The sequence below is a fragment of the Balaenoptera borealis genome (assembly GCF_965194805.1).
Source record: "Balaenoptera borealis genome assembly, chromosome: 4".
Lineage (NCBI taxonomy): Eukaryota > Metazoa > Chordata > Mammalia > Artiodactyla > Balaenopteridae > Balaenoptera > Balaenoptera borealis.
In genome coordinates this window covers 48,641,327-48,668,666 of record NC_138861.1, presented here as the reverse complement: position 1 = coordinate 48,668,666, position 27,340 = coordinate 48,641,327, and the positions used below count along the sequence as shown (strand labels likewise).

At 36.5% G+C, this 27,340-nt stretch overlaps 1 protein-coding gene and 1 long non-coding RNA gene across 19 annotated transcripts in view; one reads left to right on the top strand and one right to left on the bottom strand.

The window, feature by feature from the left end:
* The window catches only part of PTPN13 (protein tyrosine phosphatase non-receptor type 13), a 247,308-nt gene that overhangs the window by 55,697 nt on the left and 164,271 nt on the right, over positions 1 to 27,340 (top strand). For 17 of the 18 annotated variants that reach the window (XR_014244298.1, XM_082391058.1, XM_082391051.1 and 14 more), the window contains exons 2-3: positions 2,383 to 2,502; positions 27,102 to 27,280. Coding sequence is in view for 16 of the 18 variants with exons in the window: in XM_082391058.1 (XP_082247184.1) it covers positions 2,388 to 2,502; positions 27,102 to 27,280 (294 nt within the window). In the remaining 2 variants the exon portion in view is untranslated. The remainder of the gene's footprint in view (positions 1 to 2,382; positions 2,503 to 27,101; positions 27,281 to 27,340) is intronic. The other variant, XM_082391043.1, reaches the window with a different exon arrangement.
* The window catches only part of LOC309628322, a 129,346-nt gene that overhangs the window by 50,082 nt on the left and 51,924 nt on the right, over positions 1 to 27,340 (bottom strand). The window lies entirely within an intron of this gene.

Genomic DNA, 27,340 nt, shown 5'->3' with positions numbered 1-27,340 from the left:
ACAAGCTCAGGGCTCCCACTGATTCTGCATTATGGTGAGTTGTATAACGATTTCATTATATATTACAGTATAATAATAGAGATAAAGTGCACAATAAATGTAATGCACTTGAATCGTCCCGAACCACCCCCCCCACCCCCTGTCCCCGGTCCGTGGAAAGATTGTCTTCCACAAAACTGGTCCCTGGTGCCAAAAACGTTGGGGACCGCTGCTTTAGAGTTCTGCTACCATCACCACAATCTAAATTTGGGGACATTTTCACCTTCTGGGTAGGATTTCATTAACTCGAGGCTGTGTGGCCCTGCTCCTTGCCCACCTTACCCTCTGCACCCCCCCCCCCCCCAACCAATGGAAGAGTAGCTAGCTCCCAATACAGCATGGTTCCTCACTCCCAACTCTCTGTTTGCCCTCTCCTCCCTTTGGCTGCTGCCTCAGAGTGATAGTCAAAGACTTTAGATCCCTAAAGTATCAGACATGAGTCTGTGGTGTCCTCCCTAAATTCCAGGGAACATATACCAAGCACTCTAAGGCACCTTCCCACACCCCTCCTGCTTTGGAGGAGGCATGAAAATCAGTACAACTCTCTTCAAAGAAATTCTCCTTATGCAGTTTTCTCCCTACTCTTTATACCCTGTGTGTAGGCTTTAGAGCTGTCTAACCGGTTCTCATCTCATTCATATTACTTCGGAAATTTGCTACAGAGTAGTCTTTCTCACAAGTCACTTTGGTATCTGATTGCTAATAGTATCTTCTGTTAAAACTTCCAATTTAACATAGTGTTTTGTGTAGAAGATTACTCAGATATCTTTCAGAAAGGAATGAAGCTTCTATTTTTTTAAATTTAATAACTGGGCTATTACAGTGCTATCATATAATAAAGTACATAAGAAACTTAGAGAGTTGGGGTGGGGGGAGCGGTCTGAATAATAATCTCTTGTACAAGCTAAATAAAAACCCCTTCGGCTTTTTCAAAGCAATATCTTACATCTTCCCTTTTAACTACCACATTCTGCATTTAAGTAGACACCCCTCAAGGCAGACTCTAAGAATAAAATGCTATAGTAAACATTTGAAAAGGAAAGTAACAGGACAAGCCTGGCCTCATTTGTAGAGCTGTAGTTGCTTTTTTTTTCCATCTGGGTTAAAGTACCATTTTTTCCATCTGGGTTAAAGTACCATAAATGTAAATTAAAAGAAAATATTAGCTTTTCTTTTAATTAAATATTGTTAGCTGACTAAACAAAGTCGACTTTTATCTGAAAGAGATGTTTTTATAAGTTAATTTTAAAATTTAATGAAGGATATAATTACAGAAAATAAGTATTTAACATTTTGTTCCCCTTTTGGTTTCTTTTCCAAACCCACTGCTTCTGCCTAGCAATAGATATACATTATTCTTAAATTAGTTTGGTTTGTGTAAAAATCTTAGTAATCACTACAAAGAGCAATTTTCTTTTCAAGGAGGGCCAATTGAGGAAAATTTATATAGGAGGATTTTGACTAGCTGCATTTCCCTCTTCCAAAATGTAAATAGGATTATTGAGCCCCATAGAAAATCTTAAATTTTATCAATATATCACCTACTTAATTGAATGCTTTAAGAAAAAAAAAAAAAAGCTGACCCTACAGAAATGTCACCACAGAGGCACCTTTCTGATTTTTTATTAATTCAACTTCAATAACGTCTTAGATTACAAAGCATGTTTACATGCATAACTTCTTTCTTTGTCATAGCCACCTCAAGATGGCATTATTGTTACTATTATTATTATTCCCATGTCACAGATGGGAAATTGAAGTTTAGAGGTAAAATGACTTTCCCAGGGGCAAATGGTAAGTTGACAGCAAAGCTGGATCTAGAAATAGTTAATTTCATTCAGTGCAAAATTTATAGTTATAGTGTATATATTAGAAATGTAGAAATGAATTAGTGAATGGAAAAAATGTGTTCCATCTTACTCCCAACTTCTTCCACCATGGCTGTAGGGTCTCCTCTCTATTCTTTTTACCTAGGATGAATAGAATGAAACCTGGTACTTGAGTCTGGCTGCTTTGATTTAATTACCTGCACTTTGGTGTCTCTGGTACCCTGAGGTCTCTGTCTTCTCCCATGAAGTAGTCACCACCACTATGGCTATTCTCCAATTCTGTCTCTGAAGTTGACCCTATTGGGCTAGGGCAAGTGGTCGTTTTGAGAGTTCTTTAACTCCTTTACCCTCTATGACTTTAAGCTGTAGGACTATATTATATTTACATTGAAGGCCATATTGAGAACTTAGGTGGACAGGGACCTCATAGTCTCATTACTGATGCAGAACTTTCACTACTGCAAGTGCAGTAAAGTGGCTGATGTGTAGACCATCTGTTACCCTTGTTTCCTAGGTAATATGCATGTGACACTAGCTGAGGCCCTGGAGGTTCGGGGTGGACCACTGCAGGAGGAAGAGATATGGGCTGTATTAAATCAAAGTGCCGAAAGTCTCCAAGAATTATTCAGAAAAGGTAAGGCCTTTTGCGTGTGTGCGGGCGTGTGGGGGTAGCTGAAAAGCAGCTAGGGTGGCAGACTATAGGAAGGAATGCTTTCTCTTATCTCTCTTAGGGCTGAAAAAGCTCTGATCTTGTCTGCCTTCATTGGAACATCTTCTGTGTGTCTGATATTGTGCTAGGCACTGAAAATATCATGATGATCAAAAGCAAAAACGTTCCCTGTCTTTCTGGAGCTTACAGTCCAGCATGGAAGATAGCTATTAATAAAATATTTATGTAAACAAATGTAAAAAATGCAATCATGACAAGGGCTACCAGGGAGGGGAATCAGTTGACTCTGTGAGAACCCGTAGTAGGAGGATTTGATCTGGTGAAGAGGACGGAAAAGAAGTCTTCCCTGTATAAGTCTCCCCTGAGCTAAGACCTGAAAGAAGAAGAGAAGTTAATCTGGTAAGAGGGAGGGAAAAACATTCCTGGCAGAGAGAATTGTATGCACATCCCTGGGATAATGCAAACTGAATAACTAGTTTGATGCTTCCCTGCAGAGGTGGTTACCTGGTCCAAATGGTTGTGTAACATTTTGGAGCTAGAAAAGTTAGAGAATCAGTCACCCTTTGGTTGTCTAAAAACATTTGCTATCATGCTGAAAAGCTCCACATGAAGATGGTGTTTGCTATTCACACCACATGTCCAACACCTATTTAGCATAGTAAAGAAACCACGCTTCATCTTAAGGAAGAATTAAACTTTAAAATTGATTTGAATTAATTAATCAAGCACAATAAGCATGACAGAAATAGGGGAGGATTTGAGGGTAGTAAGAGTTCTCAAAGGGGGTCCCTGGATGAGTAGCGCCAGTATCACCTAAAACCTTGTTAGAAATGCAGACACTTAGGCCCACCCTAGACCCACTGAATAAGAAACCCTAGGGGTGGAGCAGCAATTTGTGTGTTAGCAAGTCTTTAAGGATATCCTGATGCATGTTAAAGTTTGAGAACCATTATACAATAGAATTGCTGAAGACCAGGAGCCATGGGAACCTTTTAGAAGGTGTAGAGGTGACCACTGATTAAGGAAAGTCTAGAGCACAAGGGAAGAGTGGGGATAGATGGTAGTGTTTTGGTGTTGCTGCTGTTTTCTAATCCAGAGGCAGGAACCTAGATATTTGAAGATCTTTGATTAGAGTTAGGATTAATTGAAAGAAAGCTTACTCATTTTATCTAATTCCACTTACCTAAAATCTAGTTATTTTAAGTAGACCTTGTTGTTTTGTTTGCTTCATTTTAATTTTTCAGAGAATTTTCAGAAAGTATAGGCACTCTGGAGTACAGAGCAGGTAGCCATGCTTCAGAGGTGTTGTTGAAGGAAGGATATGTTGGTGGCATTATTACTCAGTTAATTAACAACAGTCAATATTTAAAAAGCATCTCCTTCTTGTGAGGTGTTGTGTGGAAGATGCCAGTAAGTAGAAGGTGTCACAGTTGCTTGCCCTTAAGGGATACACTCAGATCAGTCAGGTGCATATGAAAAGTTTACTACTTCAAAACAGTGTGCCAGGTGTGTGAGAGAAACAGTAAGTGCTAGGGGTGTTCAGAGGAGGGAGAGATAATACCTTTTTTCATTATGCTAATAGTGAGATCACTGCCCTGGCCATGACTCATAGAATATAAAGCGTTTCGCACACTGTGAGTACCTAAGTGTTTTTCTTCTTTCAAATTTTGTAATGTTAACAGAGATCGAATGTCTGAATGTTAAGTCCTTGTCATTGAGATGGAATTATAGCATAACATATTGGCACATTACAATAAAAAGATTTACTGGATGTGTTCATAGAATTAATTGTGAGGCAGCTCTATCTTAAACACTGTCCAGTGGGAGCTGGTTACCATAGGCCTTCAGTCCAGTTCACAGCCTAACATCAGTAATATAGAGAAATTGAATTTGGCTTATTTGGCAGTCGAGATTACCAACTATCGTGATTGCCAATTGGAAATTTCTATTTATTTGGAGGAAACTCAGGCTTATTTTATTTAGTTTACCTAAAATCTATGGTTTTTCATTCCTTTTATTTGATAGCACAATGTCTTTTTGCCGCGAGTTCTTCTCCTGACTATTTTAACAAACTGAAATAAAATAACTATTTTGTTTGCTTATTTTGTGGATGAAAGGTGTTGGTCTTGGTTCTCTACTACATACCCTTATGAATAACACTAGAAGTGTTATGGGGAAAACAGCAGGTAAAATACAGTGATTTTCTTTGTCTTTCTGTGTCTGTTACAAAAATCTTTTAGTTCTTATGGATTTTTTTTCCCCCTTATCTTCTTGAACTTGTATGTTGTTCCTGTGTCTTTTTCAGTGCAAATTGACATTCCTATAAATAGAAGGCTGGAAGTAAGCATTTCTACTAGGGGATTATTGAGCACAGATCAAGAAAATTATCTATTTTTTCATCTTTTTGAGCCTCCTAGTAATTTAAGTCCTTTTTAAAGACGAAATTGTTGTGGTTAGTATTCATAGAATAATGATACCTAAGCATGACCTTGTTGAAAGACATCATTTTCAAATGAAATTCTCTTCAGAGAAGAAGAAAAGTAAAAGTTTAAAAAAATATATGATTCCAAACATTTAGATGATGATAATGATGATACGTGGTTCTCCTTTTGTTATAAGTTCCTTAGTGTTACTGTCTTGTGGATATTAAAACGCGATTGGTGTGATTACTTTTTAGAATTTTTGAGATTTTTGTCATGGCCTTGCACATGGTTTAGTTTTGTAATATTCTGTGGGAGTTTGAAAATAATGTGGTTTTTTATTTCCATTTCTAAGGTATAACTTAAGCTTGTTAATGTTTGTGCTTTTAAATTTTTTTCTATATCCTTATACTTTGTATACTTGCTCTGTCAGATTCTTAGGGATAGTTTAAATTTTTTACTATAATGATGTCTTTGTCTTCTTACTACTGTCATGTGTTTGTGCTATTTTATGATACATATAATGGCTAATGACTAATTTAAATGGACTGGATCTTCTATTACTATAAAGTAAGCCCTTCCCCCCCTTTTTACTACTCATTGCCTTAAATTCTGTCCCTCTGCTCTTAATATTGCCACCTCTGCTTCCTTGCCATTTACCTAGTATATTTTTTATCCTTCCTTAATTTTCAAATCATCTGTATTGTAATTTAGATATCTCTTTTAAATAGTAGATAGCTGGATTTTACTTTTTTGCCTCACTAAGGAGATGGCTATTCTTTAATTAGGAAATTAAACGTGGCCATTGAAATAAAAGTTCTGGAGGAATTTCATTAAGGGTCCTCTCGTATCATGACTTCTAACTATATGTTTCTCAGTCCCTCTTATTAACTGATTGGGAAAGCGTAGCTGATGTCCAAAAATGTATACACACTTAAGATTTTAGCTTTTACATCGTGGATGAACTCATGCAGGGACTCAGTGCTCCTGGATAATAAAAGAACAATGCTATTCTCACGTGCATTCTGGATAATCTTTAGAAATGAAATTATTGCTGCCTTGGAAAATTTAGCTTACAATTATATTAGTTGCCCAAAGCAGTGATTTCTTTTTTTAAGTTATGAAACTCTTGCTCTTGGCAGAAAACAGATCTTCTCACTCTGTGGGATTTTAAGGTATTAGAATGGTTGATTGGTTGTTGCTAAAATTGCCCCTTCATAACTAATCGGAGGAAAAGATCCAATCTTCCTTACTTAGGTAAGGATATAAATCCCATAAAAATCCCTTTATGTATAATCATTTCTGATTCCCTGTTTAATAAATAAAACAATAATAAAATTAGTAAATTAAACAGTTAAAAAAATTTTATTTTTTTATAAAAATAAGCATTTTGATAAATAGAAGTGCTAAAAAACAATCAAGATTCATTGTCAAAATAAAAACATTCAAAGTGTTACTAGCAAGTGTCCTTGGAAAATTGAGAAGACGTTGCATTTCTTAATGTTTTTGGAAAACAGATTTGTATAAGGTTGCAGAGAGCAGGGCATATAGAATCTGTATTTTATTATAAACACTTGCTTATTATATGCATGAGTGAAAACAACAAATTACTGCAGATAGCTGGGTAAATATCAAATAAACTTCTGCTCTTCCCTCCTTGAAAAGTGTTTAAAAATTAGAATTTGTAGGTATCTGTTTAAAAAAACAATCTTACTAGAGAATGAATGATCTATTATTTTATCAGCAAAATTAAGTGAAAGAGTAAGTTCTTTTTTTGTTTTGTAGAATTGCTTTCATTGAATAAATACTTTCAGGGAAATTCCCTTGCTACTGAAAGGAAAAAATATATAAGAAATATATAACCTCAGAACCCCACACACATATATATTTTTATTTATGGAATCAAACTCCTTGAGCTGGAAAGATCTTAATCCATTTCACCCAACTAATCATTTTTAGAGATAAGGAAACAAGGCCCAACTTCAGTGACTTATAAGAATTAATGTTAGCAGAGCAGAAATAATATAACTATTTTAAAGTCATGAGCAGTACCTTTTTAGAGCTATAGAATCACTTTATATATACAGGACAATAAAGTTTTAAAATTGATTGCTCTCCTGTGAGCATAGCAACAAGATGTTTAAAAAACCAGTATCAGGTGACAAAAGTGACATTGCTTCAGATTCTACACATATTAAGAGTAATAATGGAAAATTGTGAACAAAGTTCTTGAAAAAATTCAACCATTTACATGGACACTTTAAAAGACACAATCTACCAAAGCTCATTCAAGAAAAAGTGGACTACCTAAATTGCCCTATATCTACTAAGATGATTGAATATATATTTTTTAATGTGCCACAAAGAAAACTTCAGGCCCATATTGCTTCACTAGGGAATTCTGAAATTTTAAGGAAGAAATAATAGCAATACTATACCAAACATTTGAAGAAAATTGAAGAGGAGGAAATACTTCCCAACTTTTTCTGTGAAGCTAAAATTTCTGTAATATTAAAACCAAACAAAGACACTAGAGAAGATAAAACAATAAACCAATATACTTTATGCACATAGACGCAAAAATTCTTAACAAAATTTTAACAAATCGAGTCCAACAGTATATAAAAGTTATAATACATCATGATCAAGTAGACCTCAGGAATACAAGATTGGTTTAACATTCAGAAATCAATCATTATAATTCACCATATTTACCTGATTTGCAAATATTTGTCTCCCAACCTGTGACTTCTCCTTTCATTCTCCTAATAATGTGTTAAGAGCAGTAGATGTTTTAAACTCTGATGAAGACTACTTTATCATTTTTTCTTTTATGAATCATGCATTCAATATCATATCTAAGAAATCTTTGTAGCTCAGGGTTACAATGATTGTCTCCTATGCTTTCTTCTAGAACTTTTACACTTTTAAGGAATCAAATTTTTTTTCTGCATCTACTGAAATGAACATATGGTTTTGCTTCTTTAGTGTGTAATAAAAAAAAAGAAATAAAGAAGTAAAAGCAAAAATAAACAAATGGGGCCTAATCAAATAATTATAAGCTTTTGCACAGCAAAGGAAACCATAAACAAAATGAAAAGACAACCTACAGACTGAGAGAAAATATTTGCAAAAGATGTGACCAACAAGGGCTTAATTTCCAAAATATACAAACAGTTTATACAGCTCAATATCAAAAAAACAGACAACCCAATCAAAAAATGGGCAGAAGACCTAAATAGACATTTCTCCAAAGAAGACATACAGATAGCCAATAGACACATGAAAAGATGCTCAACATTGCTAATTATTAGAGAAATGCAAATCAAAACTACAATGAGGTACTACCTCACACCGTTCAGAATGACCATTGTCAAAAAGTCTATAAATAACAAATGCTGGAAAGGGTGTGGAGAGCAGGGAACCCTCTACACTGTTGGTGGTAATGTAAATTGGTACAGTCACTATGGAAAACAGTATGGAGGTTCCTTAAAAAACTAAAAAGAGAGTTGTCATATGATCCAGCAATCCTACTCCTAAGCATATGTCTGGAGAAAACTCTAATTCAAAAATATACATGCACTCCAATGTTCGTTGCAGCATTATTTACAATAGCCAAGACATGGAAGCAACCTAAATGTCCTTGGACAGAGTAATGGATAAAGACAATGTGGTACATATAAGCAATGGAATATTACTCAGCTATGAAAAAGAATGAAATGATGCCATTTGCAGCTACATGGCTGGACCTAGAGATTATCATACTAAGTGAAGTAAGTCAGAAAGAGAAAGACAAATACCATATGATATCACTTATATGTGGAATCTAAAATATGACACAAACCTATCTACAAAACAGAACAGACTCACAGACATAGAGAACAGACTTATAGTTGCCAAATGGGAGGGTTGGATGGGGAGTTTGGGACTAGCAGTTGCCAACTATTATATATAGGATGGATAAACAAGGTCCTACTGTATAGCACAGGGAACTATCTTGTAATAAACCATATATATATGGTATGTGGTACCCCAGAAACTAACATAACATTGTACATCAACTATACTTCAATAAAAAATAAATAAAATAAAATACAATAAGTTTAAAATTCAGTTCCTCACTTATCTTAGCCACATTTCAAGTTCTTTCTTAAACGTCATATGTGGCTAGTGGCTACTAAAATGTTCAGTTAGAATTTACTGTCCTCCTAAACTGTGGTTCAAGAAAAACATCAGTTTTGGACGAAAAATACATTTTCAGTGTATTTACCGTCAACAAACCCTTATTGAGGAAATTACTAAAAGATGTATTTCTGGAAGAAGGAAATTCAACTCAGAAGGAAGAAGAAACCTTCAAAAAGGAATGAAAGCAAAAGAATTAGTCAACTTGATGGTAAATCTAAATAAGCATTGGCTGTATAAAATATCGATAATAATGATGTCAAATTTAAAATTATAAATAAAATAATAAGACTTAGATTGGGATAGATGACAGGAGTAAAACAGCTTAAGGGTTTGATTCTATTCATGAGAATGGTAGGTTTCTTGACTTTAGAATTTGCATAGTCAAATATCCTTAAAGTTTGTAATAGTAATCACAAAACAAAAAGAGAGAAAATGTACAACTTCCAATCTGGTGGAACCAAAGGAGAGTAAGTAACTCAATGCATGAAAAAGGAGACAAAGCACTGAACTTCAAATAGACTTACTGGTTGTTTTGTTTTGTTTTAAGCCTTTATAAGAAATATGGAAAGTTTTTGTGGATTAAAAGCTTTTGAGTAAATCTTTGTATAGTCTATGCAGGTTTTAAAGACCAAATCCTAACTAGTCTCTTTATATTACATTCCTAATTATTTATAATAGTAATTTTCTTGATTAACAGGGTGTATTAGTTGTCTTTGACATGCTACATCTTGCCCTGCCTACATAAGGCCAGAATTAACAGGTCCTTCAAGTTAAATGTATTTGAACCAGGTAAAGTTACCCCATATGTTCCCTGGAAACAAGCTATAAAACATGAAATTAATTTAATATCTAACATTCTTACAATGAATAATGTGGGTTGTTTAACAAGTGTATGAAGCACTTGTAGTAAACCACCCCTCCCCTACAACTATTGTCAGTATACTGTGTTTCGATTTGAAATTCTTTTGGCTCTAGATGTGACAAATAGGCCATTTTATAAATTTAAAGAGTCATACGTTTAGAGGGGAAAGCAGCTACAGGTCATGCTCTCTAGCCCCATCTTTGCTGACAAATGTAATTTTACTGTATTTATTGTTTTAATTTAATACTTACAGGAATTTTTTTAAATGAGGTATATATAGTAAAGAGCATTATTAATTGTACTGCCTGATAAATTTTATAAATGTGCACATTCATATAACCACTGCCTAGATCATTTCTAACACCCGGGAAGGCTTCTCTCCTGCTTCCTCCTAATCAATTCTTGGTTACCAAGAGTAATCATTATTATGAGTTATCACATAAATAAGTTTTTAAACAATCTTAAATTTTTTTTTTTTTTTTTTTTTACAGTGCAGTAACTAATTTATTATCTTGAGTAATGAAACAGCTAGAAATGGAGCTGAGTACAATAATCGAGCTTTTCCCACAGGGTATTGGGCGCATTTAAACCTTATAAATCAATTTTAACAGAAGTCACTAGAAAGGCTTTTTGGGGAACCTTGCAACCAATGTCTTCTAGGCCGATGGCAGACTCTGTAAACAACTGTGCAAAAAATCTTAAATTTTAAACATTGTATAAATAGAATCATAACAATGTGAACACTTTTGTGTCTGACTTCTTTTATTCAACACTCTGACCGAGATTTTTCCATATTATGTAACTAAGCTTTTTAAAGAAAACGTTTTGCAATTCTCATGTTTCTTTTCTCAAATATAGAAATTAGAAGGGGGCTTTATGCTTTGTATCATTTAGTAACAGGTTAAGATTTTTCTTGGGGTGATGTGTGTCAGTCATGGTTAACATTTTTACAAGAAATATATCGTTATATTTCTTTTTGAAAAATAGAATAGTTTACCATTCAAATAAGCCCCCTCCTTCCTTTTTCCTTTGAGAAGGAAAATTTCTTTAAAATGTAAAATAGGAGGATGGTAATCTGAAGAGCAGCAGAGAATAGCATTAGTGAGCACAAAAATGTTTTTCATAAGCAGCTACAGATCATGGTTATGTGGAAGTCTGTCATCATAAATCAAGCCAGTTTCTTTCTGGAATACTATTTCCTTCCTCTGCAAACTGAAAATATACACTAATCTTCATTGACCTTTTCATCTAGTTCCTCAAAAATGAAATAAATGACAGTCACCCTTGATATTATTGGTTTTTCAGTCTTTGTATAAATTCCAGGTCCTTCAAAGTGAAGAGAAGTTGGTGAGTTCACTTTTAAAATTTTGTGTTCTTTTTTTCCCCAGCTTCATGCAGGTAGCAAGGGTGGAGGAAGATCTCCTTTAACCTGAAACTTTGTCTGTATTGGGGCGGGGGGAAACCCCAAACCCGCTGCTTTATAAAGGGCCTTTACTGTAAAAGTTATTTCTATTGCTAATTACCTCAGTTATAATTTATTTTGTCTGGCAAAATATAATGTGGCAGTTGTGTGATCTACAGGGGCTGTCATGAAGTTGTTAGGTGGCAACAGAAATGCCAGTGCTTTAAGAAGCTTAGCACTTGGTTCCAAGATTGCTTAGACAAAATTGTTAAACTAGCAATAAAATCAAGTTTTTAAATAGACTTTACCATTCAAGATTAACATTTTTGCAACTGCTTGAATGGAATACTCAAATAAGATATGATTTGTGCATTTTAAGAAAGAAACCACCTTCAAGCAAATTTGTCTATTGGAAGTCTACAGCCTAAAATATGATAGACGTAAGAAACAGTTTTGCTCTCAAAGTTTAGGCCCTCCTTGGGGAAATAAAAAATTGGTATTAATCCCAGGATGTTTTCCACATACTGGTTGTATGCTTAATACCACATTGACATATCAGGGTAGAAGAGATCAAAGGTGCTCACCTCAAGGTTTGAAGAGATACAATGTAGATATTCATTGGATTTTAGAAAGTGTCAGAAAGAAGCAAAGTGCATTGGAAGTTCATTTGCAGTTTGCTTTCCTTTGGGAATAAGATAGAAAAAAAAGCCAAATAAAGATAATTTTATCAGCTGCATAAGGGAATTCATTTCTAAATGCACAGTCAACGATATCCTCAGTTTGGTGCCATTTATTCAGCTTCCCTCTTACAGAGAAGAGCTGTTTAGGTCTCGCTTCTAGTCTAAAATTATTTCTGGTAGTCATTCTGCCTTTCTAATACAAAATGACTTTATTATAATTTGATAAAATAGTTTCTTGTAACACTTTCTAGCTTACCATATCTCTTATTAAATGCCTCATTCATGGCTTTATAAAGTGAAAAAAAATTTTTAAGCTTTAAGGAAGGATATAAAGCCATACATGTTCCATCTCATGATATCCTTAGTATTAGTTAATTGACATAGAGATGGAGCAAGTACAAGGTCAAGACGCAACTTAATTGAGCTATGATGCTATTTTATTGCCCCTGATAAGGGCATTGGTTCCTGTTTGTGTGTCGGGTAGATTGGTGTGCCCATCTGAATCCCCAGGAAGCTTTTTTTTTTTAATATACAGTTTGATGTCTTTTTAAAATTAATTAATTAATTAATTAATTAGGCTGTGCTGGATCTTCATTGCTGCACTTTGTTGTGGTGTGAGGGCTTCTCATTGCGGTGGCTTCTCTTGTTGCGGAGCACAGGCTCTAGGCGTGGGCTTCAGTAGTTGCGGCACGCAGGCTCAGTAGTTGCGGCACATGGGCTTAGTTGCCCTGTGGCATGTGGAATCTTCCCGGACCAGAGATCAAGCCCGTGTCCCCTGCATTGGCAGGCGGATTCTTAACCACTGAACCACCAGGGAAGTCCCCCAGGAAACTTTTAGAAAATACTGTATAGAATCCTGTGCCCTGTCTCCAGAATTCACACAAAAATCCTGTGAGTTAGGAGACAGGAGGACTCTGCTTTCTCAATTACCCCTAAGCCCTCAAAATCAGATACTTTGTAAATAAGTTTGTTTTAGTATTCCAGTTAAAAAAGCTGACACTTCCTTTGAATCATACTTGAAAATGTAACTACAAGTAATAAAGATTGGTGAATAAACTGAAGATCCAGAATATTCCCTCAGTGAATAATTTAGAGTTCCTGGTGTTCGAAAGTTGAAAGAAAACTTTTTCTTCATAATAGCGATTCAAAATAAAATTTTTTTGTGACCAGCAGAATGTAAATTGATAAGTTATTGTCGTAGATCAGGGCAGAGGACACCTTTAAAAGGTGTGGACTGGTGGTCTAGAGTTAGCATTGTAAACAAATTCATTTTTTTCAAGTATTGCAATTACCTTATCATAATGGTGTTGTACTTGATCGTTAGGAAATTCATATTTCCTATTCTTAAACCACTTATATTGTAGAAGAAATGTGTGAAAAGAGTTACAGAAGCATTTTGTTCAGTATTTTGTCATATAATTTTGAGGTGTGCAGTTTTTTTTGGTTTGTTTTGTTTTTTAAATTTATTTATTTATTTATGGCTGTGTTGGGTCTTCGTTTCTGTGCGAGGGCTTTCTCTAGCTGCGGCAAGCGGGGGCCACTCTTCATTGCGGTGCGCGGGCCTCTCACTGTCGCGGCCTCTCTTGTTGCGGAGCACAGGCTCCAGATGCGCAGGCTCAGTAGTTGTGGCTCACGGGCCTAGTTGCTCCGCGGCACGTGGGATCCTCCCAGACCAGGGCTCGAACCTGTGTCCCCTGCATTGGCAGGCAGATTCTCAACCACTGCGCCACCAGGGAAGCCCCTGAGGTGTGCAGTTTTTATTGATGTGAGTAAAGAACATTGGTGGAAAAGGTGAACACTAAAGAAAAATCAGAGAGGAGGAACTTAATATGCTAAAGGAACAAAGTGGGCAGTTTCTTCAGAATATGATAAGAACGGAAGGGAGAAATATTTCTACAACAGTTTCTTTAATGCTGATCAGGTGGCCAAGGAGGTTTGCTGAAAAGGAGGGCAAAGGCTAAGAGACCTGCTGCCTTCTATCCATATTGTCCAGGTATTTAAACCCTATCGCTTTTAATAATCATAACCAATTTAGTTTTACTAATATAGATTACATACATATATCACTTTTGTTAAACTCAGATCTCATTTAGTGTTTTGTTATGAAGATACATGGTTTGGAATTACCTCAAGAGTCTTGCAACTACGTAACAAAACAAAACTACTAAAAGCCTAATTGATGCGTAAGTCATACCAAGATTCCAGTGGTTGTGGTTTGGATAGGTGGCTTGCTTGTGTTTAGTGTTTAAAAAAAAGAAAAGAATGTGTGTGTTTGTGTTATTAAATGTCATCAGTAAGAGATAAAAATGTCTTTTCCTATTCTAGTGAAGAAAAGCTCATATATATCAATTTAGACTGACGAGTTTGCATAATTTTGTGTTATCAGAATGCTGTAAATTCTATTACAAATAAAAATTTCTAAAACTGTATGTTCTTACTGTAGTTGATATGTGTACATTCAGATAATTTTTTATTAACATGAATCTAATAATTCATGTTATACCTGAAGATAATGACTAGGTACACTAAAACCAATTTCACATGTGTAGTTAGTTACTCAGTAAGTACAAAGTTTCTTGCTTGTAAAATTTTAAACTAGTTTTTCTAAATTTGGGATCTATGCTAACTAGAAATGCCATGCAATAAATAGAACACTTGTAGAAGATATATTCCCCAAGGAATTAAAGAAAAAAACAGTATTTTAGGATACTTTGTATCTTAAATCATCTGTATTTCTAGTATGACTTTTAGGTAAGAAATGCCCCCCAAATCCCCAAAGATCTAAAATAGAGCAATCTGAGCAGTTTGTTATTCTGAAACAGTACTTGTTATGTATGGTATGCTCCTTGTCTTCCATTGTGGGGGAAAAAGCTAAATAGATGATTGAAGATGAACTTAAGTAGAGACTTTTCTTAGATATACTGTCTGCATCTGGTATCTTCAGAGTTTTATTAAATAATAATAGCTACTACTTTTGTATTGCATTTTCTGTGTGCGAGAAACAGCTCTAAGTGCTTTTTGCATTAATCCCCACAGCAGCCTTATCTATTCAGATGAGGAAATTGAGGCACAGAGAGGCCAAGTAACTTATTTAAGATCACAGTGTAAGCTACAAATGTCAAACCTAGGATCTGAACCCAGGGATTCTGGCTTTAGTCCTAACCATTACACCTTACTGCCTCTCTTAATTAAATGAGACTATATACTAAATTAATGAAGTCAGATAATAAAAGGAATGATATGAAGCTGACAGTTTGTCTTATATATTTTTAAATCTCCTAGGTGAGTTTAGAGATTTGGATGCTTAGCAAAGTCTGGGACATACTATAACAGAACATAAGTTCTTGAGGACCAAAGGCTTATAGGAGTTTATTAAATGCTGTTGAATGATTGGCTACATCAAGAAAATTTACATGATGTAAAATGTCTTTGAAGAGATGATCATTATCAATTTATGTTACACAGATTTTTTTTTTAATTAATGTTTTTAAATTTATTATTTTATTTTATTTTTAGCTGCGTTGGGTATTCATTGCTGCGTGTGGAATTTCTCCAGTTGCTGCAAGCAGGGCTACTTTTCGTTGTGGTGTGTGGGCTTCTCGTTGTCGTGGCTTTTCTTGTTGCAGAGCACAGGCTCTAGGCACGTGGGCTTCAGTAGTTGCAGCACGCGGGCCCTAGAGCATGCGGGCTTCAGTAGTTGCGGCGCGTGAGCTCAGTAGTTGCGGTGTGCGGGCTTTAGGGCACACAGGCTTCAGTAGTTGTGGCACATGGGCTCAGTAATTGTGGCTCACGGGCTCTAGAGTGCAGGCTCAGTAGTTGTGGTGCATGGGCTTAAGTTGCTCCACGGCATGTGGGATCTTCCGGGACCAGGGATCGAACCCGTGTCTCCTGCATTGGCAGGCACGTTCTTAACCACTGCACCACCAGGGAAGTCCCTATACAGATGTCTTAATTCCAATTGTAAGGCATAATTTTATTTTCAAAAAGGGGTTGCTATTCTGTTGTTTCATATTAGAGAAACTGAAGTTTTAAAAGTTAGTAACAAAATTTATGAGGAAATAATAAATTTTTAATTGGGAATCAATTTGGAGCATAGACTGTAATTTCCCATGAATCTTTTTTTTTTTTTTTTGGAGTATAGTTGATTTACTAATCTTGTGTTAGTTTCAGGTGTACAGCAAAGTGATTCAGTTATACATGCACATACATTCATTCTTTTTTAGATTCCTTTGTCATATAGGTTACCACAAAATATTGAGTAGAGTTCCCTGTGCTATACAGTAGGCCCTTGTTGGTTATCTATCATATATAGTAGTGTGTGTGTGTGTGTGTGTGTGTGTGTGTGTGTTCAACCCAAGCTTATGATTTATCCCTCCCCACCATGTTTCCCCTTCAGTAACCATATGTTTCTTTTCGATATCTGTAAGTCTGTTTCTGTTTTGTAAATAAGTTCATTTGTGTGTTTCTTTTTTTTAAATTAGATTCCACACAAGTGATATCATTTGGTATTTGTCTTTCTCTGTCTGAGTTACTTCACTTAGTCTGAGAATCTCTAGGTCCATCCATGTTGCTGTGAATGGCATTATTTCATTCTTTGTTATGGTTGACTAATATTACATTGTATATATGTACTACATCTTCTTTATCCATTCCTCTGTCCAAGGACATTTAGGTTGCTTCCATGTCTTGGCTATTGTAAATAGTGCTGCAGTGAACACTGGGGTGCATGCATCCTTTCAGATTATGGTTTTCTCTGGATATATGCCCAGGAGTGGGATTGCTGGATCATATGGTAGTTCTGTTTTTAGTTTTTTAAGGAACCTCCATACTGTTCTCCGTAGTGGTTGTACCAATTGACAGTCCCACCAACAGTGTAGGAGGATTTCCTTTTCTCCACACCCTCTCCAGCATTTATTGTCTATAGACTTTTTTTTTTTAATTATTTATTTTATTTATTTATTTTGGCTGTTTTGGGTCCTTGTTGCTGCACGCGGGCTTTCTCTAGTTGCGGCAAGCAGGGGCTACTCTTCATTGCAGTGCGCGGGCTTCTCATTGCGGTGGCTTCTCTTGCTGCAGAGCACGGGCTCTAGGCATGTGGGCTTCAGTAGTTGCAGCACGGGGGCTCAGTAGTTGTGTCTCACGGGCTCTAGAGCACAGGCTCAGTAGTTGTGGCACACAGGCTTAGTTGCTCTGTGGCATGTGGGATCTTCCCCGACCAGGGATCGAACCTGTGTTCCCTGCACTGGCAGGCGGATTCTCAACCACTGCGCCACCAGGGAAGCCTCTGTCTATAGACTTTTTGATGATGGCCATTCTGACTGGTGTGAGGTGATACCTCGCTGTAGTTTTGATTTGCATTTCTCTGATAATTAGTGATGTTGAGCATCTTTTCACATGCTTTTTGGCCATCTGTATGTTTTCTTTGGAGAAATGTCTATTTAGATCTTCTGTCCATTTTTTTTTTTTGATTGGGTTGTTTGTTTTCTTGACACAGATCTGCATGAGCTGTTTGTATATTTTGGAGACTAATCCCTTGTCGCTTGCTTAATTTGCAAGTATTTACTCCCATTCTGTGGGCCATCTTTTCATTTTGTTTATGGTTTCCTTTGCTGTGCAGAAGCATTTAAGTTTAATTAGGTCCCATTTGCTTATTTTTATATTCATTACTGTAGGAGGTGGGTCACAAAAGATATTGCTGTGATTTACGTCAAAAAGTGTTCTGCCTATGTTTTCCTCTAAGAGTTTTACAGTAACCGGCCTTACATTTAGCTCTTTGATCCATTTGGAGTTTATTTTTGTGTGTGGTGTTAGAGAGTATTCTAATTCCATTCTTTTACAGGTAGCTGTCCAGTTTTCCCAGCACCACTTATTGAAGAGACTGTTTTTTCTCCATTATGTATTCTTGCCCCCTTTGTCATAGATTAATTGACAATGGGTATGTGAGTTTATTTCTGGGCTTTCTATCCTGTTCCATTGATCTATATTTCTGCTTTTGCATCATCTGTATCATGATGTTTTGATTGCTGTAGCTTTGTAGTATAGTCTGAAGTCAGGGAGTCTGATTTCTCCAACTCTGTTTTTCTTTCTGAGGATTGCTTTGGCTATTTGGGGTCTTTGTGTTTCCATATAAATTTTAGAATTTTTTATTCTAGTTGTGTGAAAAATGCCATTGGTAATTTGATAGGGATTGCATTGAATCTGTAGATTGCCTTAGATAGTATAGTCATTTTGACAATATTGGGTCTTCCAATACAAGAACATGGTATATATCCTTGCATCTGTTGGTGTCATCTCCAATTTCTTTCATCAGCATTTTATAGTTTTCAGAGTAGAAGTCTTTTGTCTCCATAGGTAGGTTTATTCCTCAGTATTTTATTCTTTTTGATGCAATGGTAAATGGGATTATTTCCTTAATTTCTCTTTCTGACCTTTTGTTATTAGTATGTAGGAATACAAGAGATTTTTGTGTATTAATTTTGTATCCTGCAACTTTACCAAATTTATTGATGAGCTCTAGTAGTTTTCTGGTAACATCTTTAGGATTTTCTTTGTATAGTACCATGTCATCTGCAAATATTTGACAGTTTTACTTCCAATTTATATTCCTTTTATTTCTTTCTTTTAAATTTATTTTTATTTATTTATTTTTGGCTGTGTTGGGCCTTTGTTGCTGCATGCAGGCTTTCTCTAGTTGCGGCGAGTGGGAGCTACTCTTCATTGCAGTGCACAGACTTCTCATTGCGATGGCTTCTCTTGTTGTGGAGCACGGGCTCTAAGCATGCGGGCTTCAGTAGTTGTGGCTCACAGGCTCTAGAGCGCAGCCTCAGTAGTTATGGCACATGGGCTTAGTTGCTCCACAGCATGTGGGAGCTTCCTGGATCAGGGCTCAAACCTGTGTCCCCTGTATTGGCGGGCGGATTTTTAACCACTGCAACACCAGGCAAGTCCTCCTTTTATTTCTTTTCCTTCTCTGATTGCCATGGCAAGGACTTCCAAAACTGTGTTGAATAAAAGTGGTGACAATGGATGTCCTTGCCTTGTTCCTGATCTTAGAGGGAATGCTTTCAGCTTTTCACTGTTGAGAATGATGTTAGCTGTGGGTTTGTCACATATGCCTTTTATTATGTTGAAGTAAGTTCCCTCTATTCCCACTTTCTGGAGACCTTTTATCATAAATCGGTGTTGAATTTTGTCAGAAGCTTTTCCTATATGTATTGAGATGATCATATGGTTTTTATTCTTCAGTTTGTTAATGTGGTGTATCACACTGATTTGCAGATTTTGAAGAATCCTTGCATCTCTAGGATAAATCCTACTTGATCATGGTGTATGATCCTTTTAATGTATTGTTGGATTTGGTTTGCTAGTATTTTGTTGAGTATTTATACATCTATGTTCATCAGTGATATTGGCCTGTGGTTTTCTTTCTTTGTGACATCTTTCTCTGGTTTTGGTATCAGGGTGATGGTGGCCTCATAGAATGGGCCTGGGAGTGTTCCTCCCTCTGCAATTTTTTGAAAGAGTTTGAGAAAGATAGGTGTTAGCTCTTCTCTAAATGTTTGATAGAATTCACCTGTGAAGCCATCTGGTCCTGGACTTTTGTTTGTTGGGAGTTTTTTTAATTACAGTTTCAATTTCAGTACTTGTGATTGATCTGTTCATATTTTCTATTTCTTCCTAGTCTGGTCTTGGAAGGTTGTATCTTTCTAAGATTTTTTCCATTTCTTCTTGGTTGTCCATTTTATTGGCATATAGTTGTTTGTAGCAGTCTCTTATGATCCTTTGTATTTTTGTGGTGTCCATTGTAACTTCTCCTTTTTCATTTCTAATTTTATTGATTTGAGTCCTCTCCTTTTTTCTTGGTGAGTTGCAGTGAACCTTAAACAGTTTATCACAAAGCTTTACTATCAAGAAAATGTTAAAATATCGGGGAAATATTCTAAACCATATTTTTTTCTGTTTGTGCATTGTTACACCAGATGATTGATTTAACACTGTGTGTGTGTGTATGTGTGTGTGTGTGTGTGTGTGTATTTTTATGCACACATGAACTGAATTTTTGAGAGAATTCTGTATCATAGAATGACTTCATCAGATCCTCCAGAGTTTGAAACAGTGGCCTCTGCATAGATTTTTGCCAAGTACTATAATAGAACATATATGTGCTTAGATAGGCAAAGGGACTTTTCAGGTCAAAATGGTTTCGTTGTTGTTCGAAGTGTTTTAGATGATTTGCTGATACTTTTGATTGTTTTGCCTTATCATGTTTGTTACCCAGTTATGATCATTTCTCTAATTTTTATACTGTAACTGGAAGGCCAAGAAAATTAAATGAAGGGGACAATCTAAAGGAAATGGTAAGACCCCTCAGTGGGGGGGAAACATATAGGTATGGGGCTTAGTTTAAGGGAACATTGGAAAGAAGCTCTAAGATGTTTCTTTGCATATCAAATTTCTGCTTATTTATAACTTTGCCTCTAACTGCTTGAAATTTTGATTAAGCAACTTTCTCTGTGGAATGTTTGGAAAAGTCTTTAAATAGAATCATTTGAGTCCTGGAATCAGTTCACATCAGATTTACTTTTAAACAATAATAGCATTCTTGAGGACAGTCATCACACAACTAAAACATTATGGGACACCAAATTACAAGCTTCTGGAATTCCATTTTTAAATATTCTTTTGTTAGCATTCTTTGAAGGATTTTGAATACATTTGCTTTAAATTCTTTTCTTTTAGTTAGAGAAGGAGGGTGAATTAGACTGATTGTAGCCATGACTCTAAATTTCCTCACTTGAAGGTTTGCATAACCCTTTACAGTTATTGAAAAATATATTTTGTGGTTTGTCTTCTGAAGAATGGAGCACTTAAATGTCGTGTGTGTGCTTTGGGAATTTGACAACAATGTAGTTTGTTGTCACAGCTGCTTTAGCTTTATTACAAGACATTTAAAAATCACATTTGAAAACAACAAAAATATTTGTGTCATTTATTTGTATGTGTGTTTTTTAACAAGTAAAAATATGACCCATGTTGGTAATTCTGTTTTTCACTGCTCTCTACCATTCCGGTGCTCCAAATTCTTGGAGTTTGTTCCTTGTACAAACTTAATAATTTCCTGACCATATGCCTTTGCTTTGGCTGTTTCTTCTCTTTGGAATCTCCCTCTTAACCATGGTCAAATCTTACTCATGTTAAAGGACCACATATTTTAAAAAATTAATTCTCTCTTCTTTGTAACTGAAGTAGTTTCGTCTAAATTTCCTTTTGTTTTGTCTTTTAAATACCTTATACTTTTTATCTTGTATTTATTTATGAATACATTTTATCTCCCCAATAAAACTATGGACTCTATGAGCAAATGACTTGTAATTTTGAGAATATTATGTTTAAATATATAGTACTTAAAATAAGGGTATACTTTAGATGTTCAGTAAAGACAAAGAAACAAAAACCTATTATATAAAGCAAAAGTTGAAAGATACAGTTCTTGTCAGAGTATTAGTTTTGCTGATCTTCATTGTGCTGATAATTGAGTAGACCTCTTAATTTCAAAGTGATAAGCACTTATAGATTACTTTCACCTTCAACAGTTTCTGTTCTATGCTACCCTGTCAAGGAGAGGGTAGGGTCAGTCTGTTGCCTGGGATGAGGAGGAGGAGTGCAGCAAGCTCTTTTCAGGTCTGAGTGGATACCATTACCAAGAATGGCAGGACAAGACATAGCATTTAGACTTCTGGATGGCATTCATGCTTCTGTGTTAGCTGTGATCCCTAATAATTTATAAATTCAAATAGTAATAGATATACTAGAAACCATAATTCTGTCCCCAAATAAGGATGACAGGAATTAGGCATGAGAGTTAGAATCCCATCCTCCTCTCTTAGGTTCAGCAAGCTGGAAGAAAAGACTGAGAAGGAGCAGTTGGTCTTAAAGCTGGAGTACCCCACAGCACTGTCCAATGTCCTTGATTTCTTTTCTATCTTAACTCACTTTTTGGTCATCTCATCCAGTTACAAGGCTTTCAGTACCATCTGTTAGACCAGTGACTCCCCACTTCAGACCATTCTCCCAAACTTGAGATGCAACTGCATATTTGACACCTCCATTTGAATATCTAACAGATATCTTAAACTTAATAGGTCCCAAAGTAAAGTTCTAATTCCTACCACTATCTCCCAGCCCCTACCTCAGCAACCTATGCTATTCTTACAGTCTTCTTACTCTCAGTTAATGACACTCCATCCTTCCTATTCCTGAGACCAAACTCTTGGAGTCATCCTGAGTCCCCTCTTTCTCTCACTCCACATCCAGTCTGTCAGGAAATTCTGTTGTCACTACCTCTAGGATACATTTGCATTCCAACAGGTTCTCACTACCACTGTGGTTCCAGGTCATCATCATCTCATAACAGATATTAGTGCATTGCCTTCTGAATTGGTCTCCTAGTGTTTGTTCCCTTTAGTTGCTAATTTGAAAAGAATTGATTATAGACTACTTTATTATGTCCGTGACATGTGAAATCTCAATATTTTGAATAGCATTCTTTGGCAAAGAAAATATTCTTCTGCCTTGTTTGAGTTCTTCTCTGGCTGGATTCTGTGGTATTTGTGCATGAGATACCCGAGAAGAAGCTTTTAAAAGACTGTGTGGGGGCGGATCTTCAAGATGGCAGAGGAGTAAGATGTGGAGATCACCTTCCTCCCCACAAATACATCAAAAATATATCTGCATGTGGAACAACTCCTACAGAACATCTACTGAACGCTGGCAGAAGACCCCAGACTTCCCAAAAGGCAAGAAAATCCCCACATACCTGGCTGTGAGGCTGACAGGATCTTGGTGCTCCGGCTGGGTGTCAGGACTGAGCCTCTGAGGTAGGAGAGCCGAGTTCAGGACGTTGGACTACCAGAGACCTCCAGGCCCCACGTAATATCAGTTGGTGAGAGCTCTCCCAGAGATCTCCATCTCAACACTAAGACCCAGCTCCACTCAACGACCAACAAGCTGCAGTGCTGGACACCCCATGCCAAACAACTAGCAAGACAGGAACACAACCCCACCCATTAGCAGAGAGGCTGCCTAAAATCATAATAAGGTCACAGACACCCGAAGACACACCACCGGATGTGGTCCTGCCCACCAGAAAGACAGGATCCAGCCTCATCCACCAGAACACAGGCACCAGTCCCCTCCACCAGGATGCCTACACAGCCCACTGAACCAACCTCACCCACTGGGGGCAGACACCAAAAACAACAGGAACTACAAACCTGCAGCCTGTGAAAAGGAGACCCCAAACACAGTAAGTTAAACAAAATGAGAAGACAGAGAAATATGCATCAGATGAAGGAGCAAGGTAAAAACCCACCAGACCAAACTAATGAACAGGAAATAGGCAGTCTACCTGAAAAAGAATTCAGAGTAATGATAGTAAAGATGATCCAAAATCTTGGAAATAGAATGGAGAAAATACAAGAAAGGATTAACAAGGGCCTAGAAGAACTAAAGAGCAAACAAACAATGATGAACAACACAATAAATGAAATTAAAAATTCTCTAGAAGGAATCAGTAACAGAATAACTGAGGCAGAAGAATGGATAAGTGAGCTTGAAGATAAAATAGTGGAAATAAGTACTGCAGATCAGAATAAAGAAAGAAGAATGAAAAGAATTGAGGGCAGTCTCAGAGACCTCTGGGGCAACATTAAATGCACCAATGTTCGAATTATTGGTGTCCCAGAAGAAGAAGAGAAAAAGAAAGGGACTGAGAAAATATTTAAAGAGATTATACTTGAAAACTTCCCTAATATGGGAAAGGAAATAGTCAATCAAGTCCAGGAAGCACAGAGAGTCCCATACAGGATAAATCCAAGGAGAAACACGCCAAGACACATATTAATTAAACTATCAAAAATTAAATACAAAGAAAAAATATTAAAAGCAGCAAGGGAAAAGCAACAATAGCATACAAGGGAATCCCCATAAGGTTAACAGCTGATCTTTCTGCAGAAACTCTGCAAGCCAGAAGGGAGTGGCAGGACGTATTTAAAGTGATGAAAGGGAAAAACCTACAACCAAGATTACTCTACCCAGCAAGGATCTCATTCAGATTCGACAGAGAAATTAAAACCTTTACAGACAAGCAAAATCTAAGAGAATTCAGCACCACCAAGCTAGCTTTACAACAAATGTTCAAGGAACTTCTCAGGCAGGAAACACAAGAGAAGGAAAAGACCTACAAAAACAATCCTGAAACAATTAAGAAAATGGTAATAGGAGCATACATATTGATAATTACCTTAAACGTAAATGGATTAAATGCTCCAACCAAAAGATATAAACTGGCTGAATGGATACAAACACAAGACCCGTGTATATGCTGTCTACAAGAGACACACTTCAGACCTAGGGACACATACCGTATGAAAATGAGGGGATTGAAAAAGATATTCCATGCAAATGGAAATCAAAAGAAAGCTGGAGTAGCAATTCTCATATCAGACAAAATAGACTTTAAAAGAAAGACTATTACAAGAGACAAAGAAGGACACTACATAATGATCAAGGGATCAATCCAAGAAGAAGATACAACAATTGTAAATATTTATGCACTCAACACAGGAGCACCTCAAAACATAAGGCAAATGCTAACAGCCATAAAAGGGGAAATCGACAGTAACACAGTCATAGTAGGGGACTTTAACACTCCACTTTCACCAATGGACAAATCATCCAAAATGAAAATAAATAAGGAAACACAAGCTTTAAATGACACATTAAACAAGATGGACTTAATGGATATTTATAGGACATTCCATCCAAAAACAACAGAATACACTTTTTTCTCAAGTGCTCATGAAACATTCTCCAGGATAGATCATATCTTGGGTCACAAATCAAGCCTTGGTAAATTTTAAAAAATTAAAATCGTACCATGTATCTTTTCTGACCATAGCGCTATGAGACTAGATATCAATTACAGGAAAAAAACTAAAAAATACAAACACATGGAGGCTAAACAATACACTACTCAGTAACCAAGAGATCACTGAAGAAATCAAAAAATACCTAGAAACAAATGACAATGAAAACACGATGACCCAAACCTAGAGGGAAGTTTATAGCAATACAGTCCTACCTCAGAAACAAGAAAAATCTCAAGTAAAAGACAGTGTGTAAAGTGGCTGTGAAAGGCAACAGAATACCTAAGTTTAACAGCTATGATGATTCATTGAAACATATTTTGCCATGAGAATTCTGAGTCATGTTGTTAGCAACCTGATGTGTGGTTGAGTAGGAATGTGAGGACCACTGGTCTGTAACTCGGCCTCAGGGCCACATAAGATATGCTGACTGATTAAAGATGCATTCAAACACATTTTTCTTCCTTGACACAGTTGTTAAAGACATGTTTCAAATTCATAAGAATGCAGGAGGATGTACAGTTGGCTTTTTAATCTTCAAAGGAGAAATGAATTTTAATAGTTTACTTTTTTATCAGCGTAAGTCAAGTTCTGATGATCAGAATCTTGACCATAGGTAGAGGTTAAAAAGTCAGAAAGGATGGATGATTCAATTCTAATGAAAGTTGTTTTTAGGAAAGCATAGATACTGTATGTTTGATAAACTATTCCATAGACTTCTGTCAGTTTCTTATGATTTGACTTAGAGAGCAGTGTAACACATTCAGATTGAATAATCATGGCATTGGCGGGCAACGGCCTTCTGTGACCTTCCTATAGAGATTTCTTGCGTCTGTAACTCAGTTTTATTTAACATTTACCTTAAAACCTATTTTAATTTCCTATTGAAATGGGAGGTCAAATAATATTCCTTCTAGTAAGTCTGTTTTGTTGAACCTAATGTATAGCTTTACTTGAAATCTAAGGACTTTTTTTTTAATACTCTTAAACTGAGCTCTTAGGCACCCATAAAGACAAACATCAAAACATAGCAAAATTAGAGGCCACATTGATCACATTTGGTAGCACAGAGCTGCCTGAAATTCTACTGAAATAATGAATAAATGCATACAAGACTATATACATCTTGATGTAAAAAGGAGGCTTTCATTGTAGTTGGAAACTACTAATTCTAAATCTGATGAATTATCAAAGGAATTATTTTCTATCAGTTTCAGAACACTGTAGTCTAAATCAGAGAATCTTAACCTGGGGTCCATAAACGAGTTCTGAGTAGATCCATGAACACCTATATATATATATATATAAAATTTACTTATTCATTCATTTATGGCTGCCTTGGGTCTTCGTTGCTGCACGCGGGCTTTCTCTAGTTGCGGCGAGTGGGGGCTACTCTTCGTTGCGGTGCATGGGCTTCTCATTGCAGTGGCTTCTCCTGTTGCAGAGCACGGGCTCTGGGCACATGGGCTCAGTAGCTGTGGCTTGCAGGCCCTAGAGCACAGACTCAGTAGTTGTGGCCCATGGGCTTAGTTGCTCCACGGCATGTGGGATCTTCCCAGACCAGGGCTCGAACCCATGTCCCCTGCATTGGCAGGCGGATTCTTAACCACTGCACCACCAGGGAAGTCCCCGAACACCTTTTGTTTACAAAGGTATTTACGGGCAGTTTTCTTGAAATGGTCTCTCAACCATAGTTTTTACCAAATCCTCAAAGGAATCCACGAACCACCCTCCACCCAACAAAATGTAAGAACTGTTGATTCTTATTCATATCTCTGTATCACTGTGATAAGTATTTGAACCAAGTATAGTCTTATGACTGACAATGAAAGTTCTCTATTTCTAGTTTCTAAGATCTGCCATCTAGTCTAAGTTTGAAAGACTAAGCTAAATCAAGGCATTGTTGTTAATAATGCTAGCAGTATTAGGTGTATGAAACCCACTCTCATTTTGTAGCATGTTGATTTGGTGTATGTAACTGCACATATATATGAATATGCTGGGGTATTCATTTACGTGATCTATAATCACTTAATTTTAAGCATTTATCTTTCTTTTTTCTTTTCATTCTGTATGGTTACAAACCAGTAAGCATAGCTGATCCTGCTGCTCTTGGCTTCATCATTTCTCCATGGTCTCTGCTATTGCTGCCATCTGGTAGCGTGTCATTTACAGATGAAAATATTTCCAGTCAGGATCTTCGAGCATTCACTGCACCAGAGGTTCTTCAGAATCAATCACTAACTTCCCTCTCCGATGTTGAAAAGGTAACATTACGTCTTTTTTGCTTTATTTTGTTTTTTGTTTTGGTGGGGGTAGGAAAAGTA